A 17844-nucleotide genomic window follows, 5' to 3' on the forward strand; every position below is an offset into this window, starting at 1 on the left:
TTATACATAGTGCTTACATCAGCTTACTCAACCTTTGGCTTTTATGTTACTTTCAGCACAATTTAAGTGTGTAGATTTTTCAGAAGGGGAAAAAAAGTCAGATAAGTGAACAAGGTGCCTCCTTAAAAACTGCAATAGTTACTGTGCTTTTAGAGGTTAGCAAAGACAAATTTAGCATTCACATCTCTCCATCTATGGGCAAGCATAAATTTTATATGTTGTTCATTTTGTTACGATAAAATTGGTGAAGTGGATCCTGAAAACCTTTTATAGTGCAGCACAGAACCATGAAATATAAGCACAAGTGACAGGAGTAAGAATTCACATGACTTCACATTTTTGCATTTTCTCAAAGTGACAAGTAAACACCCTAAATCTGTAATGCTATATGCATAATGCATCACCTGTGTTTTGACATCCATCATTTAGTGCTGACTACAGCAAAATGTCACCTTATAGTGCCATGGCCATGGAAACATAAGGCAAGGAATATATTCAGGTCACAAAGTTTCAAAACGATTGCAGATTCCGTGCGTGTATATGTGTGTGTGAGTGTGTGTGGGGTGTGTGTTCTTTCCTTGTCAAAAACCTCAATATGCTGCTCACATTACAAAAGAGAGCTTTCAGGCCTTTGAAATGAAAAGATGCGAGTAGTTTAGGATGTGGTAGAAAGCAACACTGAACTGAAGTCTAGTTGATCTCTACATTGGTTATACCAATTATTAAACCAAGTATGACAATGCGAGTCAGCCAGGGAGCATAAGCTCCAACATCAGACCGTCAATATCCTTAAAGCCAAGGAGAGTGATAGCAAGTTAGTTGTTTTTTTTTTTTTGTCTTTGCCTCGTAAATGCTACCATAACAGTTTATCATAGCAAAACTGAAGACAGTGCAAAGTTGTAGAAGAAGCCTCCGATTTGTGTAGCTCAAACACTAGATTCTGATGCTGGTGGGGAACAGGGGCCTACTGCTGTGTTGCTTTCAAAAACATGTTAGGGTTACAACCTAAAAGCTGCAACTCGGTATGAGCTGGTAAGCTCCAGAGAGCCTGATGTCTTTATTGAGAGTCTAAATGTGTTACCTTGTCTTAGCAACCTGCAGTTCTACTAAATTACCTTAGAGAATTTAATCTCAACATGAAGCATTAGCATATTACCCTAAAAAATATTGCATCTTCAGCAAATAAATAAAGTCAAAGGTCTGAGTGCAGAGCCCTTCATAACTTGGCTTCTTAGCTTTAATTAAATTGAATTCTGTATGTTTTTCAAGGACCTCATACATTTCATATCCTTTTTATGAAATTAGCTCAACAAAATATTCTCCCCCAAAGTATTAAAGCAGCTTTATTACACAAAATCCTCTCTATTACATTGTTTTTCATTGTGAGAGGCTGCAAAATGGTGCATCTTGAGCTACTGTCTACTATAGACAAGTGAGATCTGGGTTACATACCCCCGAATCCTTGTTGCCCCGCGGGCACAGCTATGCTCTGTGGTTGACTACATTCTACAAGCAGCGTGAGAAGCTCTCCCCCAGGAAAGCACATGTTTACTTATTCATTTGCACCTTCCAAATTCCACAGATAGGGTCTGAATGGGAGAAAAGCCAGAAGGAAGGAATCCCTGAACAATAGCAGCATTTGGGTGTGTTAGTGCATTTTCCATATTTTGTGTATGCATGAATGCATGTCACTGTGAAAGTGTGTTTTCTTAAATGGATAATTCGTGTAAGACGCAGTTATTGATAACCTCCAGCTCCATGAATCGATCTGGGGAGAGGTGCCACATCCAATGAGCTTTCGCCTAGAGGAGGCTCTCTGTGAGTGCTGCTCCCCAGAGCAACAGCTCTGAGGTTTGCCTGCTGCTTATTGGTCCTTGGTGGCACTGCCACTGAAGGCTAATCACTCACTCGTGGCTGGTAAAAACAATACCACTGCTATTTTAGTTAAACATGTGGAAATGTTTCTTACAAAATAAAGACATTTTTGTTTTTTTATAGCACTTACAACAGTAAAAAGATTAACACAAATCATTGTTCTAAGTTATGCTTTGGAGCTGCAACAATTGAAGTAATTCTTTTGTTTCTTAACCACTTTGTATGGTTTGATGAATTGAATGCTTAGGTGCCTCAAGTGTTGTGAATTCCAACCATCTTCTATTGCTTGTCCCGCTGGGTCATGGTGCGGACAAAAGGCAGGGTGCACAGTGAACAGATAGCCAGTCCATTGCAGGCCAACACAAAGGTACACAACCATAAACACACACCCGAGCGCAAAATAGAGCAACAAGAATCTATGTGAGAGACTCGAGACACCATCTCTGTTGAGTTGGTGCACATTGCGCTGAGCTTGAGGAATGGCTTTCAAGGTAAACATACACTGAGGGGTACCTGTGTGTGAGTGTCTCTGCACAGATTGCCTTGGCATGAATCTGAGTGTGTGTCTAAATGGGTGTAAACACACCCACACGGACGCGAGAAGCGTGTGCCCGCATGTGTCGCTGTTTTGTTGTGACTAATGAGGAGCAGCTGAATTGGCCTGCCTGGTGATTTGTACTAGCTGCTTAATGATGATGAGGCCTGATGGGATGCCAGGTTCATATGTTTGTCTGCAAACATCAACAATCTGTTCCAGACGATCTGCCAGACTCTGTATCGGGGGGAACAACATCAAACGGCACAGTCATGTTGATTACATCATTAAAAAGTATTATCAGAGAGGGTTAGAAGCATTTAATTACCAGAGACAACATTGAAATCATCAGAAAATTACAAGACGTGAACTTTAAAGGTTTGACAAAGCAATCAACACAAGGTTTTCAGTGTGCACATCATCATGAGCTGCATTGCTGTCTGTCTATGGATGATACAGTGGACTTGCATAGAATTTTATTAAGAACATTTAGCACTCTATATTCCTTCCTACAGTGTGGCAGCTTGATCCCCGCCCAATTTTTTCCTCCTCTCTGTTTCCATCCTTGACTACCATCTTCCCTCCCTGCCACTACCTGTCCCCTTTGGGCAACAGTGTACATGATGTCTAATAGGACGCTCCTTACCTTGGGAATTAGCCTGTAAGACCCCGATGCTGTCATCAAACTGCATAGACTTGATGTTGAGTGATGCCAAGATGCATTCCTTATCCTGCAGAGAGGCATCTTCGATATTGTTCTGATTGGCTGACAGTATTACGCACATGTCACAGAGGTTGATGTTGACAGCCCTTAAATCTGCCCGACTTAATGGTGTACCCTTCAGGGTGAGAAGAACACAGAGAAAAAGAGCGAGACCGCCAGAGAGAGGGCAAGAGACAGAGAGAGAGGAAAAAAAATAGAACAGAAAGACATGGGGGAGAGAAAAACAAATTTAAGAAGTGAGCAGAGTGGAGCTTTGGGAAATTAGTTAACAAGTATTCTTGTTTTGAGGCAATGACATTCCACTGATCTAACCAGGCATTAGAGATTCATAGACATGGACTAATATAAAGGCTAGCCTGTGCTGAGGGCTGTGTTTGGGATTCTCCTCTGATCATCAGTCAAGCCTGGCCTAACAAGCTCCAAGGCACCAAGCCATGCCATCTGTGATGGGCACTGCAGTTGCAGCACTCATAAACTCTACTTTGGATATGCAGGATGTGTCTCTGCTCTAGATCAAGGCAGTTAACTGAGCTGTCATGCAGTGATCTTTCAATCAAGCAACGTGTGTGACGGTGTCAAATTGATAGCACTCCCTCAGGATTTCAATATGTGTCTAAATCAAAATGTACCAACTGAGCACTCACAGGTAAGATGGAGACCTTGGGAAAGTTGTGTAAAGTCTCCCACTCTCTCCGAAGGTAATCCAGCGAGCCCACAAACACTATAGGTTTAAGTTCATGATAGTGAAAGTTGCTGGCTCTTAAAGGCATCACCAGGTTTCGCAGCCCCACCAAAGCGGACGTGACATCCCCAAATATACAGACCACTACATGGCCGCTCAGCACAGTCATGGAGGCTTCGCTTCGGGTCTGACGGGAAAAGAAGGGGATGGGTGGATAAGGGAGAGGAGAATATAAGGAAAAGGGGTAAAAAGTGTCACAGAAACAATGATTGAGACTATCTAATTTAGACAGTGTGCTTAAAAATGATTCTTACCAGATAAATAAAGACACTATAACATAACCTTACCCAGATATTTACTGCTAATTTACTGGGTCAGGGTTATGTGTGAATAAAGCAGAACGGATTTACTGGGTAAAACTAACCAGGCAATTTATGGGTCAAGATCTAATAAAGTACCCTCTTATTTACGGGCACACTTATTGTGTAAATAAAGCCTAATATGTTTACGTTGGACAAACATTTACACAAATGTTTGTAGCGATGCATTGCTGAACAACAGTCCTGACTACTTCTACATGTTGTTAACCATTGGAACAGCAGCATCACTGACCAACCAGCTGGCAGCATTTTATCAAGCACTGAATCAGGCAAGCAAGTACTTTTTTCATGATAGCTTGAACTGTCATACATCACCAAGTCCCGGTGATATATGAACATTCCTGCTACTCTTAACAAACTTCAAAATCCCTCAGTGAGACAAGAAACAACAAGACTGTCAGACAGTCATAACACTAGCAGTTCAACCTTTCTCTCTTGCCTATCAATTAGCTACCATGTTTAATTAGATACCCCAAAACTAATATAGGTCGGCTTAATCTGTTAAAGATTTATTCTTTGCATTAATGTCACCTGCATTATATATTAAGTAAATCCATTGCATCATTGCCAGGTTAATTTTGGAAAAAGCTGCCCTGGTAATTCACTGGGACTACTGTGAAAATCAAATTATTAAATTATTGCAGTGTATTTGGTGGCGCAGTGGTTAGCACACACAACCCACGTACTCAATGCGGGCAACCCGGGTTCAAATCTGGCCTGTGGTCCTTTCCTGCATGTCTCTACCTCTCTATCATACCCCCTTTCCTGTCTGCCTACTGTCCATAAAATATGAGCCACTAGTGCCGTAAAAATTCACAAAAAAAATTATTAGAAGATTGGTTGAAAACTATGTTGAAAAAATAAACATTGTGTAAGCAACACAAATTCTATCAGCTATTGAAAATAATTTCTTGTGATTATTTTCAAATAGTGACTGCACCGAGGCTAACCCAACTCAATTCTTCTAAATTAAATATAAGCCATATTAAACCCCTTTGGTGATAAGTGTGAAAAGACTGAGACATTAAAGGGAAACAAACAAACTCACCTTAAAACAACAGAGATGCAGTAAAAAAGATTATCAGTACAAGTTAGTATGTATTCTGTTACTGCAGTATTGATGGGAAATATTTGCTCCGGACCAAAATATTTTATATCTATATATTACAGGACTGTTGGTGCAAAGCTGCAGCTCTACTTACCAGGATGACTTTCTCGATTTCTTTGGAAGGGCACCAGTGAAACATCCCTGTCGAGTCATACCTCTTCACGTTCATGTCCATGTTTTCAATTTGTTCATTTCCAGGGATTAGTAGGGGGTCATGTCGACTGAAAAATAAATGATACTTTTGTTTAACAGCAAGCAAACTAATTACCAGCATGCATTAGCACAGTAAGGGTTAAAATAATGTTCTAAACAGAAATTCACTAAAACACCAACTGGTGAAATAAACTGCCCACTTTTACACACAACATGCTTTAAACAGTGGAAGTTGCCAGGATTCAGAGAAAACTAAAGAACAAACATTAGATAAGATTATGGAAAATGCACCCAACAAAGGTACCATCAATTCACACTGACAGTAATAATATTCATTATAAAAGTCATAATGACAGGAAAATTACTTATCAGCTTTGATTAGTAAGATTTTGAAATAGAAAATAAAGAAAATCACCAAAGACTTTTCAGAAAGAAAACTTTGTGTTCTCTTTAAGCCATTAGACTTTTGATTAAGGCTGCAAAAACAGAAAATTAGACATTGGCAGCTGATAGAAGGTAAAATGTATAACAGGTTGTCTGTTCAATCACATCGTGTATTAGATGCTAAACTTGGTAATTTTAGTTTTTTGGAAATTTCTATGTAACAGGTCTACATAATCTACAGGTCTTCTGGCTCCAGCCTGCTCTGCATACCTAGAACCAGACCTAAACATGGAGAAGCAGCATTTAGTTCCTATGCTCCACTTATCTGGAACAAACTTCCAGAAAACTGTAAAAGTGCAGAAAGCCTGAGTTCCTTTAAATCAAGACTAAAAACACATTTGTTTAGGATTGCCTTCGACTGTTCTAGTTAAACAGTTCAACTAAAACATATTTTCTTTAGTCCAACTGTTTTTAATATTCTTTTTCGTTTCTACATTTTTTATTTTATTTTATTTATTTTTAATTTTTTTCTACTTGCTTTGATTCTGTTTTATCTTCCTATATTTTAATCATATAAAGCACTTTGCATTGTCTTTGTACTGAATTGCGCTATACAAATAAATTTGCCTTGCCTTGCCTTGCCTTACAGGGAATACATACTGGGACTTTTTTACTATAAAAGTAACCAAATATAGTTTAAAATTTTAATCTTTAAAAAAAAAGCATCTTTCTTTGGAAAAAATTCCGGTAAGTCCTATGTGATTTTCAAAAATCACATAGGGAAAAAAACTCCCTTCCTCTCAGATGCAGAGTTACAATAATTTAATCGATTGTTTAACAATCTAAGACCTTTTTCATTTAATTTTAGTGAGTGCACCTTATTTTAAAAAAATAATAATAATAGGGCTATAGTGTGTCAAACAAATAAGTACATGAGACATAACTTGCCTTTATTTGGTTTTAATTACAAACTTTTGCAAAGTAGGGGACACTCTGTAGCTTAGGTTTTTCTAATAAATCGTTGCTTTATTTAGCTGTAAAATTACTTATTTTTAATTATTAAAGATTGGAAAATTTTACATTTATGGAAAAAGATTAGAGTATTTTGCCATAATTTTTAGCTCTTTGTATAATGAATAAAAACAGACACTATTACTATTTGCTACTAAGTCTGAGATTGGTGCATCTTTACCTCTAAATCATATAGGCCCCAAAGACACAGTATCATAAAATTGTCATTTTCCAATGCTCACATTGGAAAATAAAAACAAAAGTTTGAGTGATACAGACTTAATGGCATGACAATGCAACACCAATTACTGGCTTTTACCCTGATTTCCAGTTCTCGATGCCATGTCGAGCAAGTAGTAAATGCTCAGACAGGCTCAAATTTTAAATATTTCAAGAATTTGCCTAATCTCATTTTGCTCTCTGAAATGATGAGATAAATATTTGAATATGTCACAGTCAAACAAGCTTAATCCACACCAGTGGGCTGTTGAGTTGTATACAGTGTAACTCTGTGTCCTTTGCACAATATATGTTCCCACGTTTTCACAAGCAAGATGCAGAAGTTATTATATTTACTGCTGAACCCGTATAAGAGAGCTTCAGCTGCAAACTTCTAAAAGACAAAACTGCTGTGAGACATGTGAATATTATGGGAGAAAACCTCTCAGGAGTTTGACATACATCTCTCTCACCATCACTTTCTGAATCCTCTATCAACACTGCCATCCAATGACTAGACTTAATAACCATCCCTTCTTCCCTTTAACCAATTGTAGAAAAAACAGGAGTAAAATGGGGGGGGGAAATCTGTCAATTAGATATCCTCTCTTTCCAGCATTTTCCCCTTTCTCCCCTCTATGAGTTAGAGCAGGTGATAATAACACTGACAGCATTTAGTGTTTTTACACTCAGCCTGAATCTTTCATCCAGAGCTCCGTGTTGCGCCAATCAACTTCATCGAGCCCCCCCTACCTTTCCCTTCGTCACTTCAATCTGCTTAGCTCAGCTCGCCTCCACACAGGAGCTGACTGGCGGGCTGCCGCTCCACCTCTCTCTGCCAAGACAGCTATCTTTCACAGAGCTGTCAGCAGTGTGACTGGCAGTCTGTCACAGACTCTGTGCACCTCCTCCTCCTTCCTCTTCTTTCTCCATGCCTCAGGCTGAACCTACCACAAGGCTCTGGGAGAGCAGACACCATGTCTGTGCTACAGGGCCACGCCCAAGGGATATCAGCAGCGGAGGAGCCAGTTATATCCTCTGATAGTGGATGTTGTCAGTCATGTCCCATTTCAAATGTTTAAAGGTGTTAAAACCATGATAAAATGTATTATATGAGAATATACAACATTGTGTTTTTCAAAAAGCACAACTCATTTGAAAATAAAAAAGTACATATTAGTTTCAGTTTTCATACTGAAATCAGGCTTCTACCTACATCCATGACCAAACTTCACATTTTTCTAGAGGGAAATTAGCATTGTTCCTTATTCATTTTAAACAGTTTTTACATTCAAATGACAAAAGTTAATTATGAATTTCCTGCAGAAATTTTTATTAAAGCCCGTCTTTAGATACTCAACTGCAACAACAGATGGTTAAACGGATGGACAGAATGCATGTATGTATTAATGTATGTGTGTCTGTGTGCATGGATGGACAGACGGATAGGTATTTTATTGACCCAAAAAATGATATTTTCTGTATTTCCATACAGTAGAATAAAAAGTACATTTAATTTCATCATACAGAATCATGAGTGACATTTTTAAAAGGTATCAACGTCTTGAAAACACTCAAACTAAATTTCAAACCTTTCCAGGCTTTTGCAGACAGTGAAGGAACCTTTAATATTTTTGAATGGCACTTTTAAGGAGCACGGGCAGCAACTCCCTTATATCAATTCTCCCTGCAGTACCTCATGCCCCTCTCTCCCTTTCTTTCCAACTCGTTCCCACTGTATACATTTCAAACAGAGTTGAGTTATTCCAGTGCATCAGTCTGCAGTCACAGGCTGGGGATGGGCGTGCTCCCCCAATCCCTCCCTGCCAAACTAGGAAGGCAGCATCTCGCTTTGAAAATTTTCCCCATCATGCAAACTGACAAAGGCATACTTTTCAAAAGCCCACAGCCAATCTGTTGATCATTATTTATTTACAAAGACCTTCAGGCAGTGTAAAAAAAAAAAAAATATACTTGATACGTATGTTGGCTCTCTTGCTAGCGCTCTATTGTGTTTTCCCCTCGCCTTGATTGTTGAATAAAGTTTCCCTGGAGCGATCACTCTTGACGGTGCATTTAAATCCACCTCGTTAAGTTAATCTGTTTAATATATATGTGGTTATATGTTAACAGCGAGGGTGGAATACGATGGATAATGTGATGTTCTGCTACGGGCAAAGTCTAGGAAAAGAAAATCTACACCTATAACAGAGGACCTGTCATGCCATTACCCAAGAGCCAGCAGTATACAGAAACCTCCCTAAAGCAGAGAAAACTTTGACACCACTTTGAAGTGTTTTGGAAACTGAGTAAATAACTCGCAAAGATTATTATCACTGTGAGATCAAAGCAGAGATGCATATATTACATGGCAAACAGGGACCTTCTCTTAAGCAGAGAAGGATAAGAAGAAAAGGTTTTGTACTTTAAGTTAGGCAAACTAAACAGTCTTTTAAACAAGCAGTTAGCTGGAAATGTGCCAGTGTCTTGTTTTTGTGTTTTTCTTTTTCTTCTTTTTTTTCCCCCCTCTGAGCAAGGGCATCCTAAAATGGTACTTTGTTGCAAACTAGACTGAGGGGTATGACTCTATGTCGAGCTAATGGTTTGGCAAGTGTAAAGGCTTATTAAGTTCTTGTTTTGTGGCAAACTGAGGGGGAGGTATGCAGGCAAATATGCCGGACAAAATCACACAGGCACAAAAGTGCAGAGAAAAGATCGCTGCCTAAGGGAGCACAGCAAAAACAAGCATACAAAGAGCTAATGCAAGAATATGAAAAAAAAAACAGAACAATAAGGCATCTGTGGACAAAATGGAGAAGGAAGAATTTACATTTAGCTTTAGATTTTATGGGATTATAATATGTTTTAATACTAAATTAGGTCTTTTTCTCGAATGATTACAAATGATTACAAAAATTCATCATCCAAATGGATTTTCAGCATAAACAATGAACATGACAGCAGTCTAAAGAAATGTTTAAAGAAAAATCAGAAATATCAGATTTAAAATACTATAATGAGGGGGAAAAGCCAATAAAAAGCTAATTAAAACTTCAGACCATTTACTTTGCTCTTGTGTCACACTAGCAGAGTAAAATTTTAAGGTGATCAATATAAGGCAGTAAAACCATTAAAATTTTAATCAAAGATTAAAATATGGACATATTAAATTTGATATTTAACAATCCTGAAATTCTAACAATAGAACTGGTTAACAACCTAAAAGATTTGATTACAATTTTCCTGAAATCTTTCTACTTTTACTTATTTATATGAAGAGCAGGAGCTAAGGCTCATACTTTCCTATACATTTTGTAGGTGAAGTATATTTTCAGGTATAGTAATGGTTATACTTGCTTAAAATCAACATTTCTCAACCCTTTTTGTAATAACATTCATAAAAATCGTGCATGTTGTGGTATTTCATTGAGTCACCCTCCATTTGAAAACGAGTGGTTGGAGAATAAGTACATAAGAGTGTCCCCTCCGGGAAGCAGCTACCTTAACCAAGCTGTGCCTGCACTATAAACACTTTCTCCAATCAGCGGGGGTTGATGTGAGGAAGAGCGGGACGATTCTGGCTCAAAGTTGAGATGAAATCGCTCCTTGAGTAACTAATCTGCACAGGGCAGCAAGCTATCTTTAACTATTGTTATAGTTGTGAAAATCAGATCTCAGACTTTGTCCAGCCAACAGAGGTGGCAGAACTCTATTCCATAAAGAAATAATATCCAAGGAATTATTTAATTCTGCATTTGCCTATACGTGATGTTAAAAGCTTGAAAAGCATGATAAACTAATGATAATAAAAAAAATAAATAAAGGACCTTTAAGAAACTTTGGATCAAGGATCTAGTTTTATTAACTAACTAGTGCTAAACTTAAAGTTGCTAAGATGTTAGCCAGTTTGACATCTACTAAACTGTATCAATTTAAATGCACTGATAAGTTTATTCTGACTAGCGTTTGCTCAATCTGAATGCAATTGTATTCTGAATTAGAATACAGCAGCAATTTTCATGTCCCACGATCTTTAATCGAATTTACATCTGATTAGATAAAAATAATAATAATCAAAGTAGGATGTTTATATGGGAATAAAATTAAATAAATTTAACCATGACATGCACTCGCATTAAGTTTCTTTCATAGTAGAAGTACATGCAGTCATTATTTACCTAAAACAACCGCATAACTTTTGTACTTCTGCCAATGCGGAAAAAAGCAACCAAAGCTAAGGGTGTGGTGGTTTTTACCGCTCTGCATGCCCAGAATGAACTGTCACCAAGTTCTGACAGCAGTTGAGGCGTTTTTGCTTTCCAAATTGATGCCAGGGGCTCAAAAATTCAGCTGTTTTTTTTCCAGCATTACAGAATGAGAGAGTGGAATGAAATTAACATCACTCAAAGTTTGGTGCAGCCCAGTACCGCTCATCCTTCACATCCAAGTGCAGACAGGTCAGATTGTAGCAATCCAAATGATCAAGTTTTTAGATGGACGCTGATCAGCTGGAATTTCATTCTAATTTTAACTGAATCCGATCTCAATATTACAACTGGTTTGTTCACAGAATTAATTTTTACTCCTTATTCTGAATACTACATTTATATAAACACAGCAAGTCAGAGCAGTGGTTTATTCACATTGTTAATCCGATCAGTGTATATGTAAACTCTTGTTTACGAATAAATCATTCTAATAGAGGGGAACCGACCTGTCTGTGTATGTGTGACTAATATCAACTTGCCACATCATTGAAGTAAATTAGCAAGATGTGTATTTGCATGGTAAGAACTAATCTGCAGCCACTTTACATTTGCAGAGCACTCAATTTCTAGGTTGTCTCCGCCTTTTTTTTTCAGCACAGGCAGAAATTAAATGTGTTCTTGAGTGGTTGGTCAAAGGAAATTTCAAAATTATTTTTTTAAAAGCAAACAAAGCTTAGACAGTCTTTTTGATTAAACAAATGTCTTAACTCTGCCTGCCAGCTGCATGCTACCAAAATTACAAGACTTTAAATCCAACTTACACAAATTTCAAAAGCAGTTCCTACTTTTTGTTTTCACGGAGCATCTCTACCATGAATACACTGCTAAGGATGACCGGACAGCAATAAAACATGTTTATGCATACTGCTAACTACAGTCATAAAACAGTGTGTTTGGTAGTAATCTGTTCTGGTAGGTTTGAAATGTATTTTATTGAAAATTATTATGGGTAAAGAAATTATAAGCAGTGTAATAAAGATCTCAATTTGTAGCTACTCTATTTACATTTATTTATAAATGCATGATCAAACAAAATCTTTGATCCAATCTAAAAAAAACTGTTACATTTAGTTGAAAAAAATTAACATTTGAATAATTGATTTGAATTGTTTTTTTTTGTTTTTTTTTAAACCTCATTATTTCCTATTCAGTATTATATTGATTGTCGTCTACCCAAATACAATGTGGAAATTAACTGAATAATGAACTGGTTAAGTTCATTTAAAAAAGTGTGTATCAGGGCAAGCTAGGGCTCTCTGCCGTGTGTCTAACAGAGCCTCTCAGAGGTGCACAAAATAAAAAAATAAAAAACATTGCCCCTTTTATCTTTCAAAATCAATTAACAGCAATTTAATTCCACAGGACAGGATAAAAGGAAGGTAATATCTGAATTCATATTTGATTGCAAGGATACATCTTGCATATGGCCTTAAGTACCAGATACAGTACTCGCAGGGGTTCCCACAATAGAGCAGTAGCCTGAGGGCAAAGTAACCATGCAAGTCCCTCTGATTGGATGATGGTGTCATTAGTGCCAGCATTGTTTAAGTAGTACATGCGGACCGGACTGGAGGAGGTGACAGCTGGGACTTTAAAGCCAGAGGAGTTTTCAAACGGCTTCTCACAGCTGCTTTTCGTGACAGAAATATTATTTCAGCTCTGTCATTAACAGCTGACAGCATGCCACCCGAAACAGTCAGAACTTAACAGGGCATTTCTCCTCTCTTTCTTCCTTTTTCTCAGTTTCTTACCTCGCTCTTCTGCCAGTCTTAATTTGCCCCATCCCAGCCAATCCAAACTCCCACCAACAGCAGCATCTCTCTCAGACACACATCTCCCCCACCTTCTTCGTTTCAGTCCATCTATCCTTCCTCCCTCCCACTTTCAGCTTGAAGGCTGCAAGGAGAATAAGATCGCTGTCTCTTACCTCATCATTTTGGGTGAGCAGTTGGGTGAGTTTCGCATCCCCCCATTGCGCTGCTTTTTTTTGGGTGAGAGAGTCGAAGGATGCTCGTCCTCAACTGCAAATACACGGGAAGAGTTTCAGAACAGAGACAGGCCTTCTGAGAAAGTGTGTGATGGACCTGACATGAAAACAGTAGCCAGCTATCAATCAGTAACTGCACACAAAACAAGATATTGAAATAAAATATCATTAAAATAAAAATTGAAACAGAAGAAAAGGAAACTTAAGGATTTAGTCTCAAATGTAAGATGTGTAGAAGAACAAGGATTAGTAACATAGCAAGATAAAACTAATCAAAGTAATGCGATACTATGAAAAAAGCTAAAAAATGTTAATGAAAATATCAATAAATACGCTTATACTGTATGTGTTACTATCTAGGTGTATTTGATTGATATGCATGTTAGTAGTAAAAAGCTAATTTCTGTCAAGGTGGACTTAAACCACTTTATATACAATTCTTGGCTAAATATATTACCTTACAACCACAACTTTTCATTGTATTTTGCTCTATACTGTAGGATAAACCAACAGCGAGTAGTGCATAACTAAGAGCTAGAAATAAAAAAGATGAATGTTTTTTTAAGCTCTGTCATCACAGATAAAGAAAAAGTATTCCCACAGCATGATGCTGCCATGCCAAGTCCATGCTTTACTTAGGTGATGGTTCGTTTAAGTTGATGTACACTGTTACTTTTTTTTAGCAGCAAATAGATCTTTACATATATGCCAAAGGGTTTGGTTTTATTTTAAACTATTCTGAACTAGAATACCTTCTACCGTGTAGGCCCGGTGCACACTGTCCCTCTTCCACAAAGGTCCTCTTGACATACGACAACTGGTACAACTAGTTCCCATTGGCCGCTTTACTGTTTCTCTAATACATTTTTCATTTGCAACTATATTAAACCCATGCATATTGTTAAGTTTGCATTTGTGAGACAATATTTCAAATTCAAATAAAAGATTGAATAAAACTTTTTGAGCTTTTTTAAAGCTCAAAGTACTGATTTCTGAGTAAGTCTTGTTATAAACCTTTTCATAACTTTCTTCTTGTCCTGTGTTTTCTAACGAACCTCTAAGACCGTAACAGAACAGCTGCACTTTTAGAGATTCAAAGTCACATAGACGGACTTTACTACTAATCAGACTATTTAGGTAACCTATAAAGGCAGTTGGCTGCACTTGATTTTTATTTGGTGGCAACGCAGGAGGTTGTACATATTTTAATTCCATTACACACATTCCACACAAAATATTTTAAAAATGCCGCTTTTTCTTTAACTTTTGCAAAAAGGGCCCTACTGCATGTTGGTGTATCACATAAAATAATGTTAAAGTGTATTCAGGTTTGTAGTATGATAAAAAATTAAAAACCTTCTTACTTTTGGAAGGCAATAACAGTAATGCTACAAAAATGTCCAAACTATCATTGACAGCAGAATATGGGCATAAGCATCAACAATGAGATTAATATGTTATGAAAATGAATCCCTTAATATATTATATTTATTCTCTTTTCGAAACACTTTTTTCAGCTCCTTCTACACAGCTCAACTGCATCTGCCCAGATTTACTTCTAAGTCTAAAGATCATTTAGCATTCAGCTCATAGGTGAGAGAATATTAAGAAGCTATGGATTAGTGGGCTATAAATTCTAAAAGCAGCTTGTAAATGCACACCATTGATAAGTATAAGAAAGTCATGAGCTGTGTTACATATTTTAAAAAGATGAAATGATTTCTGTTAGGATTCGATATCTGTGTATAAAGCTTTGACACTTTGACAGGACACTGTTCCGCAGTCTTTTCTTTCTCTTAGTTTCTTGTCAAGTGTTTCGTTTTGTTGAAAAAAAAAATTTTTTCCTACGCTTCTTGGGTCTCAGAGCCAGAGTGTGGCCAGGACTGAAGATTTCAGTCACGCTAACTGCAGTCTGATCTTCACTACTGACGCCTCGTGGTTTCCAAGAGCTCTCAGACAAGCACCCAGATACTCCTTTCCAATCTACGCTATTCAAGCACAAATGCCAAGTGCACCATCACTTCAAACCCCCATCGGTCCTTTGGTTAGAAATCAATAACACAGCATGATATTAGCACAAATCAATGTGCACGCTGCAAGCGGCAGCGATTCCGAGCATGTAGATTTTCATTGTTATTTGAACGTGCAATCTTGTGAATAACTTAATTCTTCTAATAAAAGAAAACAGCTATGACTTTGATTCTAATAAACACATCACTCTCTGGCATTTTATTTATGCAACTGGGCTTCCAGAATATCTAACAAAATTTGTTGATCCTCTTTACAAATAATTCTTTACCATTAAATATAATGCATTACATAAAATAGACCCTTTCCCCCATAATTTCCCCTCTTTTATGTTATTTTATTTTAAATTTAAAAAAAAAATAGCACCTTTTTTGTGGTTCATAAAAATTTGAAGCAATATTTTCCACCTATGCACAAATACTTAGCATTTTCCTGACATAAAATTATAAAAAGATCTACATGTTTAAAGATTACTATGCCTACAACACTTATAAAATAAATTTTAAAAATAATTTTGTGGTTATTTAAAGTTATTTATTTACTATTATGGAAGCCTTCTACAGTAGTTAAACCTTCTGAGCCACTGTGCTGGCAGGCAAATCTGTGCAAAACAGCACCGGCAACAACAGCTGCATTGGCAACATAGTGAACCATCATGCAGCAAACAAAAAACAGAACGGGACAGGTGGAGTTATTGAAAGTTACATCCTGCTGAAGGGGGAATCACCGATAGTGCCAAATTTAACTGAGCAGCATGGTATTGGTGGGTTGGAAGCAATATTTCCCCATCAGATTGCAGGGCTTGGGTCAGCTTCTGGTAATCTTGTCTCCTGGACCCTAGATACTAAAGGGGGGGTCAGTGTAGGACTACTGCAGCGTGGGGAGTAAGCATCCTTTGTAGTACTTAGTGAGGGGGATGAATGCTATCTCCCAGTAGACTAAAAGGTCCAGGTTGGGGTAAGACAGCATTAAAGTATTAAGTGAAAATTGACTTACAGCGTGGGAGGTAGAAATGAATCTTTTAATTTTAATGATCTGATTGTATACTTTAAGTCTATCCATTGCTGTCAAATACTGGAATAAACATTGAGAAAGCCTGTGTTAATCTCTAACGATCAGAATTTTGTAAATAATGATTTTAACTGTTAAAATATGATAAAAATATTTTTTGGGAAATAAGTTACATCAATCAAAGTCTGCGATTTACTTATTTTAGTTACAACTAAATGAAGCATAAGTAAAAAGCAGAGATCACATTTTTTTTATTTCCTGCAGCTAGATTTGAAACTAACAGAAATGTTTCCAGTGACATTTACTTTGCATTTAGTGGCAAACATGAATTAATTAGAAGCTTCTCGGTTCTGCTTCTCATTTGTGCTTCTGTTTCTGCTAACACAAAGCAGAGACACGGCTCGGGCTCAATCCAGTCAAATCTAATCAGGCATTGTCATTTCAAGCATAATGTGTAAAACAGTGCTTTCATTTCGAGAAATACGAAACTGTAACTAATAATTTATAAATATTACTAATGCAAAACCTTTTAGCCATTAAACATTTATTGCTTTCCTTTTGGATTATGTATAAAGATTAATTTCAAACAAAAAAAATCTTTGTTCTATTCTCAAACAGTATGCGTGTTTATAATTCTGCAGCATGTCCGGTGACAAATTGTAGTACTTTTAATGATAAAATATATTTGGTATATCTCCTAACACAAACGCTCGCATGCACATTATCTACTCTGCCATTAGCCTCAACCTTTACATCTGCACGTACAGAATGGGTCGTGGACAAAGCAGGAATACAAGTAAAAGAGTTGCTTGCAGAGTTGACTGGGAAGGCAAAGCCCTTATCCTCTGTGGTACAAAAAGATGGTTGGATGGTTGGTTGTTTGGATGAAAGAGCATGCTTGGGTGACCCCGGGCTATAAACAGACGTTTATCCCAGCCGTCAGCTGCCGCCTTGATTTACAGGGCGCCACCGATAGCTCCTGGATTCATCTGGCCCTTGTCAAACACGTGCAGCGTTACACGGCGCTCAGGCGACCTGGCAGGTCCACTGTGCATCCTGAACAACCCAGACGGCAACTGTCCCTTCTTGAAATGCTAATCTCATGATGGTACTGTCCTGCATGCAAACCTTATCAGATCGCTGTGTCCCAATGTAAACTGGATGATGAGGAAGGGGGCATATCAGTAAAAGATTTTACTGTATATGTGAACTAAGCTGGCTTTGCTTTGAGTGTTAGCTGCATGACCAAGCGTTGTTTTTTACTGCATTGCCACAGCATGAGGATTGCTATTTAAGCCATGCAATTTTGTGTAATACAGTTTTAAACAAAACCCATACGGCTGCAATTTCTCTTAGATCTGCTTCAAATACAGCCACAATTTTTTTTTTTCACAGAAACTCAACAATGTTTTAAATATAAATATTACCTAATAAATAAACAAACAATAAAAAGTAAAATAAAAATAAATACTATTCTTT

At 37.4% G+C, this 17844-nt stretch overlaps 1 protein-coding gene across 36 annotated transcripts in view; it reads right to left on the minus strand.

Moving 5' to 3' along the window:
• kcnma1a (potassium large conductance calcium-activated channel, subfamily M, alpha member 1a) overlaps positions 1 to 17844 on the minus strand; it is a 196747-nt gene that overhangs the window by 23710 nt on the left and 155193 nt on the right. For all 36 annotated transcript variants that reach the window (XM_038292992.1, XM_038292995.1, XM_038293010.1 and 33 more), the window contains 4 exons: positions 13267 to 13360; positions 5399 to 5525; positions 3779 to 4003; positions 3057 to 3249 (listed from right to left, as the gene is read on the minus strand). In XM_038292992.1, coding sequence (XP_038148920.1) covers positions 3057 to 3249; positions 3779 to 4003; positions 5399 to 5525; positions 13267 to 13360 — 639 coding nt within the window. The remainder of the gene's footprint in view (positions 1 to 3056; positions 3250 to 3778; positions 4004 to 5398; positions 5526 to 13266; positions 13361 to 17844) is intronic.

The sequence above is a fragment of the Cyprinodon tularosa genome, unplaced genomic scaffold, assembly GCF_016077235.1.
Source record: "Cyprinodon tularosa strain WSP-4 unplaced genomic scaffold, ASM1607723v1 ctg32, whole genome shotgun sequence".
Taxonomy (NCBI): domain Eukaryota; kingdom Metazoa; phylum Chordata; class Actinopteri; order Cyprinodontiformes; family Cyprinodontidae; genus Cyprinodon; species Cyprinodon tularosa.